The sequence below is a fragment of the Arachis hypogaea genome, chromosome 19 (assembly GCF_003086295.3).
Source record: "Arachis hypogaea cultivar Tifrunner chromosome 19, arahy.Tifrunner.gnm2.J5K5, whole genome shotgun sequence".
Classification (NCBI taxonomy): Eukaryota; Viridiplantae; Streptophyta; class Magnoliopsida; order Fabales; family Fabaceae; genus Arachis; species Arachis hypogaea.
The window spans coordinates 8249977-8265493 of NC_092054.1; the positions used below are offsets into that span (position 1 = coordinate 8249977).

The following is a 15517-nucleotide window of genomic DNA, read 5'->3' on the forward strand; positions in this document are numbered from 1 at the left end:
CATACAATACTTTTCTGTCCATTTTTAATAGTTCATGAATATTTTTTAATAAATTTTTTTAATAATTTTTTTAAAATTATACTACAAAAAATATTTTATCCTATGCAAAACAATTTAAAAAAAATGGCTTAAAAAATGTTAGGAATACTATAAAAATTTGTAATGTTATAATAACTTAGGTAAATACATGCATGTACTCAAATTTTAAATAAAATATTCTACATAGTCAATAATAATTTAGAAATGAAAGAAAATATTTTATTCCATACAAAATAATTAAAAATATATTTTATTCTATACAAAATAATTTTAAAAAATGGCTTAAAATATGTTATGAGTACTATAAAAGTTTGTAATATTCTAGTGATTTAGGTAAATACATGATAAAAATATTTTTTCTTTAATTTCTAAATTATTAGTGACTATGTGGAGTATTTCTTTAATGTCTTAAGTCATTAGGACATTACAAATTTTTATAGTATATTACTTCTAACATCTTTTAAGGCATTTTTTAAATTATTTTGCATAGAATAAAATATTTTTTATGGTATAATTTAAATAAATTTATTAAAAAATATTCATGAGCTATCAAGAATGGGCATAAGAGTATTGTATAGAATTCGAATTGCTCAACATATAATTTGAATAAGAGTAATTCGAAGTTCCCTATGCGTAATTCGAATCATGTAATATCTCACCATATAATACAAAATAATTTTATTAAAAAATTATCATGAATATTTTTGTCTATTCATGAATAGTATAACTTTTGCAAAGTGAGATGTATTAGTTTGGTAGCTTTGACGTTTTCTGTGGTCTAAAGTTTTTTTTTTTTATGTTAGTAAAAACTTATTATTATCATTTGTGTGATTTAAATTTGTTGAGAAAGTGATACACTTGCTGTGCAACAACAAATGTTAACATGTCCATTTATAATTAGTAAAGAGCATAGTAAACCTTCATTTTTGTAATTCCTGTAGTGACTTTTACAAGATATATATCTATAAAATTGAAGCAAAGAAGCTTTCTGTAAGAGAAACAATAAAAAATTATAGCTAGGTTGTGTAGAAGAAATAAAAAGAAAATTCAAGCACGTAGCTAATTTATCAACTCTATGTTTTCAGTTACTACCATTATATATATTCCAAAATCAATTTTGAATGATTTAATTCTTGTTGTGGATCTCTAGACTAAACAATTTACAATACAACAATAATGTATGAAAACTACTGAGATTAGTATTAGAAGCATTACCTCAATGTCCTCCAACTCCAAGCCATCAGATTCATCTTCCAACTCCAACTCATCAGATTCATAGCCCTCATGAGTGGCATCTGGACTAATCTCTTCATCATGATTGACATGGACATGCATCCAACGGATCCCACACCCCTTTATCCCTACTTCCTCATTATCTTCTGTATTTGCATAGAACTCAAATTTAAGGATAGGATTACAAGTGGTGTCTCTTCTTCTCTCTTTGATTGCTTCCGTTATCTTGTTGGAACGCTCTCCATCATACCATACTACCTTATGATCTGATACCATTTCAAATGGAATCTTATTGATGGGAAAATAACCGGTCAAGAGTCCTCTATTGCCAGAAGTTGCGATCCATTCCCACTCGTTGCAACCCTTTCCCAGGTAGCATTTCCATCCAAATATCACTTCTTTCTCGACAAGCTTGCAAGATTGGTATTGAGAAATCAAGATGCAGCCAACAAGACAAGAAGAAATCTTGTGATCTGGAGCAACTTCAACAATGATCGAAGCTTCTCTAGAGTTGTAGTCAGGGAACCACTCCTTAATTATGCGCTCTTTTCTTGGTAAATAGTAGTCAGGGAACCACTCATTAATTATGCTCTCTTTACTTGGTAAATAGTAGTAGAAGAATATATTACCATTGTTTGCTTCATTATGCCAATATCCATCATTATTTGCCACAAGTTTTATCCTGGATTTCAAGTCTTCCAAAACTGCATCATATGCATCATCATCCAACTTTGTGCAGTTATGGAATCCAAACCATGCATTGTGTTTTCTGGGTGGTTCACTGGTTAAACTTGAGAATTCCTTCAAGGATTTGCAGCTTACTGCATCAAAGAATTTAATAGATGGGGGAAGTGGAGGTACGTATTGAAGCATTTCACAATTAGCGATCACAAGTTTCTTGAGCTGTTGAAGATTCTTAATGCTTTTTGGCAAACTTGTAATGACATGACAACTTTGCAGTTCTAATTCTTGTAATGATAGTAAGACATGAATGTTGTCTGGGAGTTTAGAAAAGCTCTTACATTTGTAGAAAGCTAATTGCTTGAGAGACAAGAAGGCAGGGGTGGGAAATATTCTACTTAACATGATGCATGTGTCGTCTTCATGTTTTATTGGATCTATGAGTGCAATTGTGGAGGCAAAGTTTAGAGGAAGTTTTTGAAGAGAGTAACTGATGTTAAAACCGAACAATTGAAGATTTTTGAGATGCATAATAGTGGATGGTACTTCACTCAAAGCCGTTGATGGTAAACATAACTCGATCTTGGAATGATGAGTCATCATGGAGATTGAGAACTCTTCCAAATTGGAGCAACCAGTGGCCAGCAAGCGAAGGAGAGAGGGAGAACAATAATCACTGCAAAGCCTCTTCAGCGCTGTGCAATAGTTCACATTTAGTTCTTCAATCTTGGAGAGAGAGAAAATAGATGGATGAACATCTTGTAAACTTTCACAGCCAATGAGTGATATTTCTTTGAGATTCGTGGCACCTGCTAAATTTGGGCACTCTATTAAGAGTTTGCAGTCCTGGAGGTCAATAAACTCCAAACTTGGTAGATTCTGTCAATCCCAACAAACATGTTAACACATGTACATAACTAGTGGAGGAAAAAAGTCTTATTTTATTGTTTAATGTGTTGCACTCTCACTTATTTTAATTTTATAAATTATTATACATCTAATATCAAATATTAAATGACAATATTAACTATATTTTTCAACAATTTTTTTCTTCTCTTATTTCTTACACCTATATAAAAAAGTGTTTCCAGCTAATCAATACAACTAATTATACATATATATTGAGAATATAATTTTTGTTAGTTGTCCATATAGTATTATAGTAAATTAATATGATGGCAAAACAAGAAAATGTTAAATGACAAGAAACTATTGAGAACCAATTATATTCTTTGTTTTAAATTTTTTTTTGTGAATGTTATTTTTTTAATTAATTTGAAAAATTATGATGGATATATATAAGTAATTATTGGGTGTGGTCTAATATTTATCTCTTTTATATCGCATTTGAATCTAAGTCATGTACTTGATTATTATTTTCTTCTTATAAAATACTCTTTATTCTCTCATCAAAATTTGTTTAATTATTCTGTGATATTATAGTTATTTTTTTAATAAAAGTTTATTCTCAATGTTCTGAAATATTTTAATGTGATATTTTATATAAAAAAATTTCTCTTGATTAAATGATGAGAATATGACTTTTTACGAAATAATTAGCATGCAGGAATATTTTACAATATAGAAATAAATTAATCTTACATAGAGTAAGTTTATAAATTATAAATCTTGAAATAAATGTTCCATAATTAATATTACTTTTATCAAAACTACTCTATTTTTTATTCTTTCAAAATTTTGCTTTTTATACTAACCAATTTCTATAATATATCAATCTTTATTTTAATATCTAACAAAAGTATTAAAAAAGTATAAAGAGAAATATAATCATGATTTTACCTGTGCTGTATCCCAAAGTTTTTTAACATTGCTATGTTGCATGGAAAGCTGAACAAGTTTTTGAGGCCAACAAATAGACGGCACAAACTTAAGTGGACATTTATTCCACTCAATATACCTTAAGTCATTAGGAAGTTCAAAACCCTCTATAAGCACTCTCTTCCATTCAAGATCCATGTTAATATTTCCTCTTAAAGCAAGTAACCTTAATTTTGGCATCTTCCTTAATGCAATGATGATTATAAGTGGATCTATTGTAATTTCATTCATATCCACAATCATGCTTTCAACTCCATGAATATCCTGCAAAATTGATAAGCATTGCAATACAATGTTAGTATTCCACAGTCCTATGAGCAATATTTTGATATATACATACACTCTTCTTAAAGACCAAGCCATTAAAGCATGATTCCCTTACTCTTTCATCCTGGAATATATTGCAGACTTTTTCGGTATTCCACAATCTTGTTTGTTGACCACCATTTTTGCTATATTCTTCATGAATGATTTTCCAACACATTTCCTGTATCAAGCTATGCATTTTTATATATTTACAACTACCATTTGAATAAATACTTACAAGAGATTTGTCCAATAGGCTTTTTATCCCTATGTCTGCAAAGAAACCACAAGAATTTAATATTCTTGTTACCATCTCCATTTCATGCTCGTGAAAAAAGCACGCGATATCTAACAAGATGTTTTCTTCATCATCATCTAATGCATCATAACTCAATCTCAACACTTGCTGAATATCTGGATTGGGATACTTTCGTAATTTTCTCAATGCACTATCCCATTCACTTTTTCCTTTGGTCCGAAGAAGTGATCCCAAAATTTTTAATGCTAATGGTATTCCTTTGGCATAATCTGCTACGACTCTTGCTGATAGCTCATAATAATCCTCTTTAAGATGAGAATCACTAAAGGCATTATGGCTAAAAAGTTTAAGAGAGTCCTCAAAATTCATTTCCTTCACTTCATGGATTTCTTCAACTCCTCCACTTGTAAGCACATTTTTATCCCTTGTTGTCAAAATAATTTTACTACCAGAACTCAGGCAATTACAAAAGAGTTGAATTAAATCAGCTGCAATTTGTGAATTAGTCACATCATCTAGCACAACAAAAACCTTCCTATGTTTGATTTTACGGATAATACTAGAGCGTATTACTCGAATATTATCAATACGAAGATCTTGATTTAACAATTGCGAAAGAAGTTTAGCGCATATGTAATTAAGACCTTTTCCTTCTAAATTTTTTGAAAAGGCTAAGAAACAATGGCCTTCGTATTCTGAGGAGCACTCATGAAAAAGACTTGAATTTCAATAAGTATTTAACAGAAGCATAGTTTCTGTTACAAATAAAAGGGCTTTTGAGTTCATCTCTATAGCAATTGCTATTTAGATTTGGAAAAATTGCTTTCACAATCTCATCGATCAACTCAGCTTCTTGCCTAGCATGGCAAGTAAAGATTACATTAGAAATAAAACAATAAATACATAATCAGATAAAAGAGCTTTTTTCTTTATTTAAATAAGATAAATTCTTTATTTATCAATTTAAATTGGAATATAGAAATTTATCAATTTTTATATTTAGTTGTGTTTTCGCAAACAAAAACAACAAAAACAAAAATTCCCACGTTTATGCTTGTACTACCAGGAAAGAAAAAAACGTGAGAGTGATTGACAAAATTGCTGGTAGTGACAGTATAAATGTAGGAGAAAAACTCGTTCTATTTTTGTTGACAGCAACAGTGAAAATACAAAAAAAAATTCAGTGTTATTTTACTGTTAGCATTGGTGAAAACATAACTAAATATTTAAAACTATAAAATTGTGTATTATGATTTAAAACTAGAATTTATTTTATTTAAAAAGAAAAATAGCCCCACTTAAAAGTAAAAATAGATACACATAGTTCCTAATAGTATCTGGAATGTATCTTAAATTATAACTGATTTCAATGTAAAATCATTATATTTTATGTATAAGGCAAGATGATAACTTTTCAACAAGAGTTAATTTTTTCATCATGTTTACTACAAATAATTGTTTTAATTTTAAAGAATTTTTAATAAAGCACTTGTTTTTAATTTTATTTTATATATTTTTATTCCATTACTTTAATTTCTTTTCTTATTTTTAGGTATAAGAAAGCCAAAAAAAAAACTGAAAATATACTTTCTCTCCATGCTATTTTTTACCAACTTATTTTATCATGGTTGTTTATCCTTCATGAAAAATCTCATCATTCTTTCAATCAGCCTATCTTTAAAATATTTTTTTGTTAAAAATGGAAAGAATGACAAGCAAATAAAAAATAGAGCTTTATGACCAATGTGCTGATCATTTGAGTATAAAGGAGTCGCACAAAAGAAAGCAAGAAAGAAAAAAGAGAAAGAAGGAACCAAAAAAATACACAAACATATTTGATGGTTGATTTAGAGTTTCTGACTGAAAGCAATGGAAGAATCAATGTAGCAAGTTAGCAACTTAGAGCCAAACTCTTGTCAACTACAATCATGTACTTTCTCTCAATTTTAATTATAATCTCTATTTCATTTTATTTCATTATGATCTAAATTTATTGGCTAGAACATTGATAAGCCCATTATGTGAATTGATATATTATGAATTAATGTTATTCAATGAATGGTGTTATGAGTCATATATGTTTATAATCAATTTTAATGCTTTTAGATACTTAATCACTATTTAAATGACATGTTAATTTACAATGCACTTGAGAATGAAGTTATAAATGAAGCTACTAATTATAAATACCATAAATTGAGCAAACACTAGAAATAGACAAAATGCAATTTATGTGCATAATCCTTTATTCACAAAAATACATAATCCTTTATTCACGTAAATTGTAACTAAGAGATTAGTGTATTTATATGAGTTTAAGAAAGTTTTGTGATCATAAGAAAAACTAGAAATTACATTAAAAAAACTTAACCAATTTGAATTCGCAACAGATACATTGAATGATACTAAATATGACATAGTCAATTTCATAATATGATGAAACCAAATTTCCTAATAATTCTAATTTTATTTATTGCATACAAAAAAGTTTTCAGTTAATTGCTCTTTTACTATTTATATTTTTATTCCATTTTATGGCATAGAATCAATTTAGCAATACAATTAAATTTTATCAATTTAAATAATAGTTGAAAAAACAAATTTAACATTTGACAATTCTTTATAAAAATGATATACTTTACTCATTTTTATTATTTGAAACGGTTAGTACACTTATTTTTTTTTTTTTTTGGTTTACCCAAACGGTATCCCCCAACCCGACAGGTTAAGGACTAATCCGTCGCGGATCTGAGCTCCATTTAAGGGTCTGTCGCTGGCCAATGGGTTGCTGCATGCACAAGACGAGGTTTGAACTCCCGACACTTACTTAAGCGGACGAGTGAGCTGACCACTCGACCAACCCAAGTTGGTTGGTTAGTACACTTATTATTTAGTGTTATATTCACAGCACGTCACAAGATAAAGCCTTTGTTGGAATTGTTATAGTTAGATCGAATTCTAGACAACCAAAGATCTTATTAGATTTTTTTTTTTTTTTTGGGTTTAGCATTTTCATTTTTTATTATATTGAAGTTGGGTCAAAAGGGTAATGCATGTAAATCAATAAAATTAAAAATAAAAAAAAACATTTATGGCTCTTTCAATAAAAAATTAAAATCAAACTTACCCTGAATTTTAGAGTAAATATCCAATTCCATTTCTGTTCATTTCAAAATAAAACAAGATGATTTTTATCAAAAAATAAATTTGTTTCGATCTTGTTTCTATCTATCGTGAGACATGACGGTCATTCCGTCATTTTCTCTCACCAAATTTAATGAAAAGGACTTACGTGACACTTAACATTGCTGATGTAAATGTTGAGTTTTCATTAAGTACCATATTGACTAATGAATAATGGTCATGGGTTAATTTGACTCCCTATGAATAATGGTTAGCCATTGATTTGTCTCTTTATATATAGAGAATAGTCAAAAGTCAATTTATCTTCTTTTATTCATTAAAACAATGCTATTTCACATGCTCCACTAAACCAAAATCTATAAAAAGAATTGATATTGGATAACTAAGACGTTGCTAGTATGGATATTAGCTACATGTCTTAAGGACATATATTTTGTTTTTCAGCTGTTTACTTTACTTATTTAAAACCTCTCGGTGATATAATACTTTAGATTTTGGGACAAATGTTCTAATTTATTTATTTATTTTTTGGTCTTAGAACGATGTTGCTATCCATATTATGCTAGCATTAGGTGTTAACTTGTCAAAGATAAATTGTTTCTTTATTATCCATCTATACTTTCTTTAAAGTTGGAAAATGAATGTTGAAGTCACAACCCTACAAAAAAAATGCAAAAACACTACATTTAAAATTAAGGCACATTTGCTTTCACTGATTTTCATTCTATACTTCTTCAACTTATTCTCTCATCCAATTAACCTTTTCTCTAACTCTTTCACTTTATTATCCACCACATGACCATGACCTTCAAGATTTACCGTCGGGCCAGTATTAATTAATATAATTATTGATGAATAATATATTTCTGTTGGATTTAGCGGGAGATAAATCTAACGATGAGGAACGCGTGAAAAAACAAATTTATGAGGCCAAAATTACTATCGAAAAGACGGTGACGACCTCAAAAAATTTGCTAATTAGAGGTTTAAGTCTGCAGTAATTAGGTGAAGATTTTACCATTTAAATTTGTCCGCCACTAAATCCAACGATAATAAATTTACCAGCAAATTTTTTGGTAATTCCGTTAATAAATCCAACCGCTTTTGGCAAATTTCTTAGTGTCTTACAATTCGTATTTGATTTGAAAGAGGAATGAGAGGTTTTTGCTGAGATGAATAATCATCCCAAATAGCATAGGTTTTGGTTCAATGCAGCACTTAAAATGACGTCGTTTTTCGTGAATAAAGAGGAATAAATCGACTCCTAACCATTACCATAGGGGAACAAATCAACCCCTGACTATTTCTCATAAGGAGACAAATCGACTATTGACCATTGTCCATTCGCTAGCATGACACTTAACGGAGATCCAGCGTCCACATCAGCAATGCTAAATGCTATATAGGCCTCTTCGATTAAATTTAATGAGAGAAGATGACAGATGAGCTGCTATGTCTCGCAGATACGAACAGAGACCGAAACCAAAGACGGTTCCAAAAATTTAGTAAAGGAGGATTCAAAAATTAAAATCTTATATAATTAAATATAATATCATATATTTGGTAATATATATAATTATAATTTTTAAAAAATATTAATAAGTGTTTGTTAAATAAAAAAGTTACCTCATTTTTTGTTTTTATAATTTTTTTATTTTAGATTCAATAAAATATGTAAATTATCTATTTTTGAAATCTTTTATTAATTGATTTATTTTATTAAATATTAAAGTGATTGTAAGTTGTATTTTTATTATGTTTTATATCGTAAAAAATATGAGATAAATAATATGATCAATTTTTCTAATAATTTTGTTATATGAATTTTAAATATATTCGGGAATAAATATGTAAAATATATTTATTTTAATAGATTTATTTAATATTTTATTATTTTAATATCATGACAAATTAAAAATAAATAAATTTTAAAACAATTTACTATGATATATATAAATTTTTTAACATTTAATTAGATGTTAATGTTATTATAAATATTAAATTATTTTTATATAATAATAGCTATAAAAATTAAGCGAAAAATAGTAAAAAAAAAAGAAGAAGTAACAATCAAATAAAATAAAAAAATAATGTTATTATAAACATTAAGGTATTTTTCATATGATAATAGGTGTAAAAATTAATTATAAAAAAATAAATAAATAATGATAATGCATAAGTATAGTTTGAACTGTGTTATATTAATATATTAAGGATGTGTTTGACAAACACGTTAGAAGGGAAGAAATACGTTTAAATTTTTTGAAAACTTCAATTTTTGGTTTGGTAAATATTTTCTTAGATGAACACAAAGTGATTTTGGTACGTTTACAAGAAGCAACAATTTCTAACTTCTACGTTTTCTTAACGAGCTTTTAGCCATGAATATTAAACATTTATTTATCTTTTACCAACTTTATTCTTTATGCATGTTATTATATTATTTATAGAATTCTTGTTATTTGTATTTATATGAGCTCTATTTTTTTATTATTTATTTATTTTATTTTTTTGTCAACTATTTGTTTGACATTATATACTCTTATAATTGTGATTTTTGTGTATTATGTTTGTTATTATGTTTTTATAATATGATTTATTGATCCTATTAGGTAAAGTAAATTAAACAAAAAATTAAACGTAAATAATAATAGTAAAAAATTATAGCATACTAAAAAAGAGTACTAAAAATACTAAAAATATAGTATATAAAAAACATCACCAAAAACTTTTAAATTTATTTCAATTACTACAAAATAAATTTTAATTTTTTTATTATTTGTAGTACTTTCTTTTATAATTGTAATTCTCGTGTACTATGTTTTAGTATAATTTTTTTATAATATAGAATATGATTCCATTAAAAAAATAAATTAAATAAAAAATTAATCATATATAATAATAAAATCATAAACGTTAAATTTTAATAATATTAAGAATAAGATTATTGAGAGTACTAAAATAAAAGTACCATATAAAAAAATACTAAATTAACTTTCTCATATTAATACTTAAAAAATATAACATATTTGATTAAATATTATATATATATATATATATATCTAAAATTTATATTATTTTTTATTTAAAAATATATTTGATCTATTTTTATATGTTATTTTTATTTTAGTAAGTAAATATTAATTTTATTATAAAATTAACTAATAAAATTTATTCAAATATCTAAATTAAAATAATAGAATAATATAAAAAATTATTTAAATTGATATTTATTTTAATAATTTTTTATTTAAAAATAATTTTAAATAGTATAAATCAAAATATTTATTTTATTATAATATATTTTAATACAAAAATTATCAAATATAAATTACTTTAACACAAACATATTTTTTATCTAAATCAAATTTACAAAATCATTTTATGCAAACTCCAATTCGTAAAACTAATTTACTTTAATACCATTACACGATGAGCTTCACTTTATGCATCACATTCACTGTTACAAGGTTCCCCGTCCCCCCCCCCCCAATCCGTTTCTGACTGGGATGGGTCTATTTTTATTTTTATTTTTTGCAGAAATGATTTTGTTCTATTTTAGAATGGAGAGAAATTGGATTGAATATTTACTTTTTTATTCACTTGTCAGAATATCTAAGTCGTAATTACAATTATAAATAGTAGTTGATACAGAAAATAAAAAAATATTTAAAGAAAATAAAAAATAATTTAAAATAGTTAAAAGTTAAATTATCTTATTTTATATTTTTTAAGGTGTTTGCTATGGTACGATGATAAATTCATACGTATCGATACATTTAAAATATGGACAAGTAATAATAAGACACGTGAAATTTATTTTCCACATCAGCATTTGATTTTTTTTAAATATATATTATATCACCACTTTTACTAATACACCCTTTTAATTAAATAAAAATAAAAAATATTTTTTGTTTAATTTTATAAAAAGTCTTAAACATCCTTACTTTATTTGGTTAGACAAAAATATCCTTTTAAATTAATTAAATTTTAGAATTCAATTAATCCTAATTTTATAGTTTCAAATAATTTAAACAACAAAATAAAAACATAAAAAAAAACTAAAAATCAATCATTCTTTGTCTTCTCCAATTTCCCTAATCATTCGTCCCCTCCCTCTGAAGCAAAGCAAAACATATCAAAAAAAATAAAAAATCAATCGTTCTTCGTATTCTCCAATTCCCCTAATCATTCTTGCCCCTTCTGAAGCAAAGCATTAAAAGTCCCAAACCAAAACAGCAAAATCCTAACCCTAGGTTCTTTGCCGCGGCCGTCCCCAGGTTCTCAGCGCTTCCGCTTCTTCCTCTTCCCTCTTTCCCCAAACATGCTGCTGGCGCTGGCAGTTTTGATTTCGACTACTTCCTTTCTCTCATCGAATTCTCATGCCTACTTTCTTCTGCGTTCGCGTCGGTCTGTGTCGCCGTGGTTGCGTGTTTGAAGAAGGAGCTTTTGGCCACGATTGGGAGTAAGGCTGCTGTCTGGAGAATCTTGGCGCTGATTTTTGGAGGTTTGAGTGGCGCGTGGATCAGGAGACGGCAATGGAGGAGGGTTTGTAGGGAGACGGTGAAGGATGGCTTGGAGGTGAACTTGCTGCAGAGGATTGAGAAATTGGAGGAGGATTTGAGGAGCACCTCTGCCATTTCTAAGGTTTTGTCGAGGGAACTGGAGAAGTTGGAAATAAGGTTTCGCGTCACTAGGAAGACTTTGAAGGAGCCCGTAACTGAGGTAATTGATTAATATCTATGGCTGCAAGATTGTGTTGTTGTGTAGTGTAGCTAAGCATTTGATTCTGGCTTCTAAAGGCAATGCAAAACGACGTGTCGAGCTACCTGGGTTCTGGAAAGGGGAATAGGAAGAAGCGGAAGTGCTGAGAACTTGGGGACAGCGGCGGCAAAGAATCTAGGGCTAAGGTTTTGCCATTTTGATTTGGGACTTTCAATGCTTTGCTTCAGAAGGGGGGCAAGAATGATTAAGAGAATTAGAGAAGATGAAGAATGATTGATTTTTTATTTTTTTTGATATGGAGGGGACGAATGATTAGGGAAATTAGAGAAGATAAAGAACGATTGATTTTTAGTTTTTTTTTTTATATTTTTGTTTTGTTGTTTAAATTATTTGAAACTATAAAATTAGGATTGATTGAATTCTAAAATTTGATTAATTTAAAAGGGTATTTTTGTCTAATCAAATAAATTAAGGATGTTTAAGATTTTTTATAAAATTAAATAAAAAATATTTTTTATTTTTATTTAATTAAAAGGGTGTATTAGTAAAAGTGGTGATATAATATATATTTAAAAAAGAAAAAATTAAATGCTGATGTGAAAAATAAATTCCACGGCCTTATTATTACTTGTCTATATTTTAAATATATCGGTACGTATAAATTTATCATCGTACCGTAGCAAACACCTTTTTTAATTATTATTTATCTTATCTTATATATATTTATTAATTATTATTGAAAGAATTTAATAATATTAAATATCATAAATATATAATTATAAATATTATATACTAAAATTATAAATACTAAGTTAAAAAAAAATAATCAGAGGCAAGTATTTGTTATATACATTAGCTACCACTTGTTGATTCAAAATTGAAGTCAAATAAAATAACACTGCCCCTATCGGCTTATGAATTATGACAATCTTACTCAAGCATTTGACTATGCAATTCTGTTAAACTCAGAATATGTTGTTGTTAAAACTTAAGAAGGTTGGGGCCCTTTACCTGTGATGATCGCAATGGAAGCCAGAAAGATTGGAAGCTTCAAAGAGTGCAGTCCTCCATTGCTGCACAACGCTACGCTCCAAAGATTTCTGGTGCTCAGCGAATGCTGTGTGGTAAGTTCCGGTCTGCTTGCGAACATGTGTGGGTTGTATTCTGTAGAACACTGGAATCACAATCACATTTTCATTCTCCTTCTTGCATTCCATGATCTCCACCAGCTCTCTCAAGCACCACTTTGAGGAAGCATAGTTTTCAGAGAAGATAACAAGAAACAAGTTTGAGTCTCTGATGGCCTCAACAAGTTCGTTCCAGATGGCCCCTCCTTTCTGGATTCTGTAATCTATGAACGTCTCGATCTGATTTCTGCGGAGAGCAGAATGAAGATGGCTGGTGAAGCCGTTACGCGTGTCCTCACCTCTGAAGCTGATAAAGACATCGTATTGATGAGTGACAGATGCTTGAGAATAAGAAGAAGAAGCACCGGAAAGTGGCATGATGTGTATGTTAAGTTACGGTAAATCAGTTATGAGTGGTGTGGGAATTGAGTTAATAGAGAAAGAAATGGTGTTGTATTTTGTCTCTCTTGCTATATGGTCATGACTTGTGATCTCATGAAGGGAAAAACAAAAGGAAAGTGTTAACAGATCTTACTTTCGTGGATCCGCGTTTCTACTTTCTTTGACTGAAGTCAACTAAGTAAACAAGAGGCTTTCCTTGCAACTTCGCAGACACAGCTGAGAAAAAAACATCTTACTTTCGGTGCATCTGCTATTGTGCTTCTTCTTTCTTTTCCGTGTGGGTCCGAAATGATGAAAATATCACTACAGTGTATATAGTATGGATCCCGCTAGGGAGAGTGTATAATTGGTTAAATGAACATCTTTTATACTATCTAGAATAATCATCCGAGTACTAAGGATAATAAACATCTTCTCGCGAATGGAAAAAGATAACACTAATGGTTATATCTTTAATACTCCCTAAACCTCCATTGTACACATTATACAAATATTCTATTAGCTCCTCATACTTTCTCATAGTATCTCTCTTTCAATGTGCTGGGTAGGTTATTGAAAAGCTAAGGACATTCTTACCATTTTTTTTAGTTGGATACTACAACTAAGATTTTATAATTATGTTTTGTATAAAAATATTTTTTTAACTTTTAAATGATAAATTGTATGATTAAATTTTAATATGTTATAAAAATATATAACTAATTAAATAAATTAAATTTTTAAATAAATCATCTTCATAAAAAACATATTCATAAAAGAATATTTTTACTATTTTTATTTAAATAATTACATTTTTTTTTGTTCATACAAACACACTCATACACACTAATCTAACTAGCCACTACTACGACATAAACCTGGTGTGACTTAATTTAAGGGAAATATCTTTACCACTACATAACATATCTTAGCCACGGACATTCTCACAATTTAATTGCACATAAGTAGATCATGAATCTTTAAAATTCTATATGATATTCTTGTATAACGGTATTAAGGTCAATTATACATTATTTAGTTTTTTATTTAAGCTATTTTTATATCGGTAAAAAGTTGATTATAGGACACAAATTACAGGTACATTTTTGCTATGAGAGAGAATAGATTTGCCATATTATTTAAGGGTATGAATTTGAGTTAGATCTACTCCCTTCTAAAACTAAAATCAAGCTGCTCAACAAAATGGAATCGAAGAGCACACTATCAAATTGAAATGGACTAATAGTATTAGCCTGAACATTAAATTTTTTAAAAAATTAGTTGTCACGACTATATTTAATGCAAAGACATCAGAAATAAAAAAAACATACTTTATCTTATAAAAAAAAAAAGAAAATACTAACATGATACACTCTTAGCTAGAATATCCAATTTTAGGTTATTATATAAAGAGAATATAATCAAAATATGTAGCTTCAAACTGAAATTGCTCATAAGAATTAATTGTAAATGGACTACACATTGTACCCCAATTTGATCTCTGCGCTAATAAGAGAGCCTCCATCAAATTGAATGTGCAAAAGTTGTTCAAGTTTTTTTCTTCAGATCATTTTTTTTGTTTAAAGAGGAAAATATTATTAGCATATCTTGGCTAAAGCATGCATAAATTAAATTAAACTTATTTGTTTAACACTCAGTTATAGTAACCAATTAATTAAAAAATTAACTCAAGTTTTCTACTGATTCAACTTCCATTAAGCTATGCTTAAATTTCTTTGCTGGAGGAACTAGTTCTTCCCCTTCATCATCAGATTCGAAC

General features: G+C 28.2%; 1 protein-coding gene across 3 annotated transcripts; it reads right to left on the reverse strand.

Moving 5' to 3' along the window:
* Nucleotides 1–1089: 1089 nt before the first annotated feature.
* LOC112780109 (disease resistance-like protein DSC1) lies at nt 1090–13956 on the reverse strand. 3 transcript variants are annotated; one of them, XM_025824449.3, is made up of 4 exons: nt 13241–13956; nt 4175–4371; nt 3754–4056; nt 1090–2832 (listed from the first exon to the last, which is right to left on the reverse strand). In XM_025824449.3, exons 1-4 carry the CDS (start codon nt 13377–13379, stop codon nt 1186–1188), a joined length of 2286 nt encoding a protein of 761 aa, XP_025680234.1. In that variant the 5' UTR covers nt 13380–13956; the 3' UTR covers nt 1090–1185. The 3 variants fall into 3 exon arrangements, with proteins under 3 accessions (XP_025680234.1, XP_025680235.1, XP_072082556.1); XM_025824450.3 differs by having other exon boundaries at nt 4175–4279; nt 13241–13765; XM_072226455.1 differs by lacking the exon at nt 13241–13956 and having other exon boundaries at nt 4175–5214.
* Nucleotides 13957–15517: the final 1561 nt, after the last annotated feature.

What these genes read in the sequence shown, in the direction of transcription:
- LOC112780109 (XM_072226455.1), bottom strand. Translation starts at nt 4,726, where the DNA reads ATGAATTTTGAGGACTCTCTTAAACTTTTTAGCCATAATGCCTTTAGT. An exon ending in ATATATTCCAGGATGAAAGA is followed by an intron (nt 4,057 to 4,174) that starts GTAAGGGAATCA and finishes TCAATTTTGCAG; the next exon opens with GATATTCATGGAGTTGAAAG. An exon ending in AACTTTGGGATACAGCACAG is followed by an intron (nt 2,833 to 3,753) that starts GTAAAATCATGA and finishes TGGGATTGACAG; the next exon opens with AATCTACCAAGTTTGGAGTT.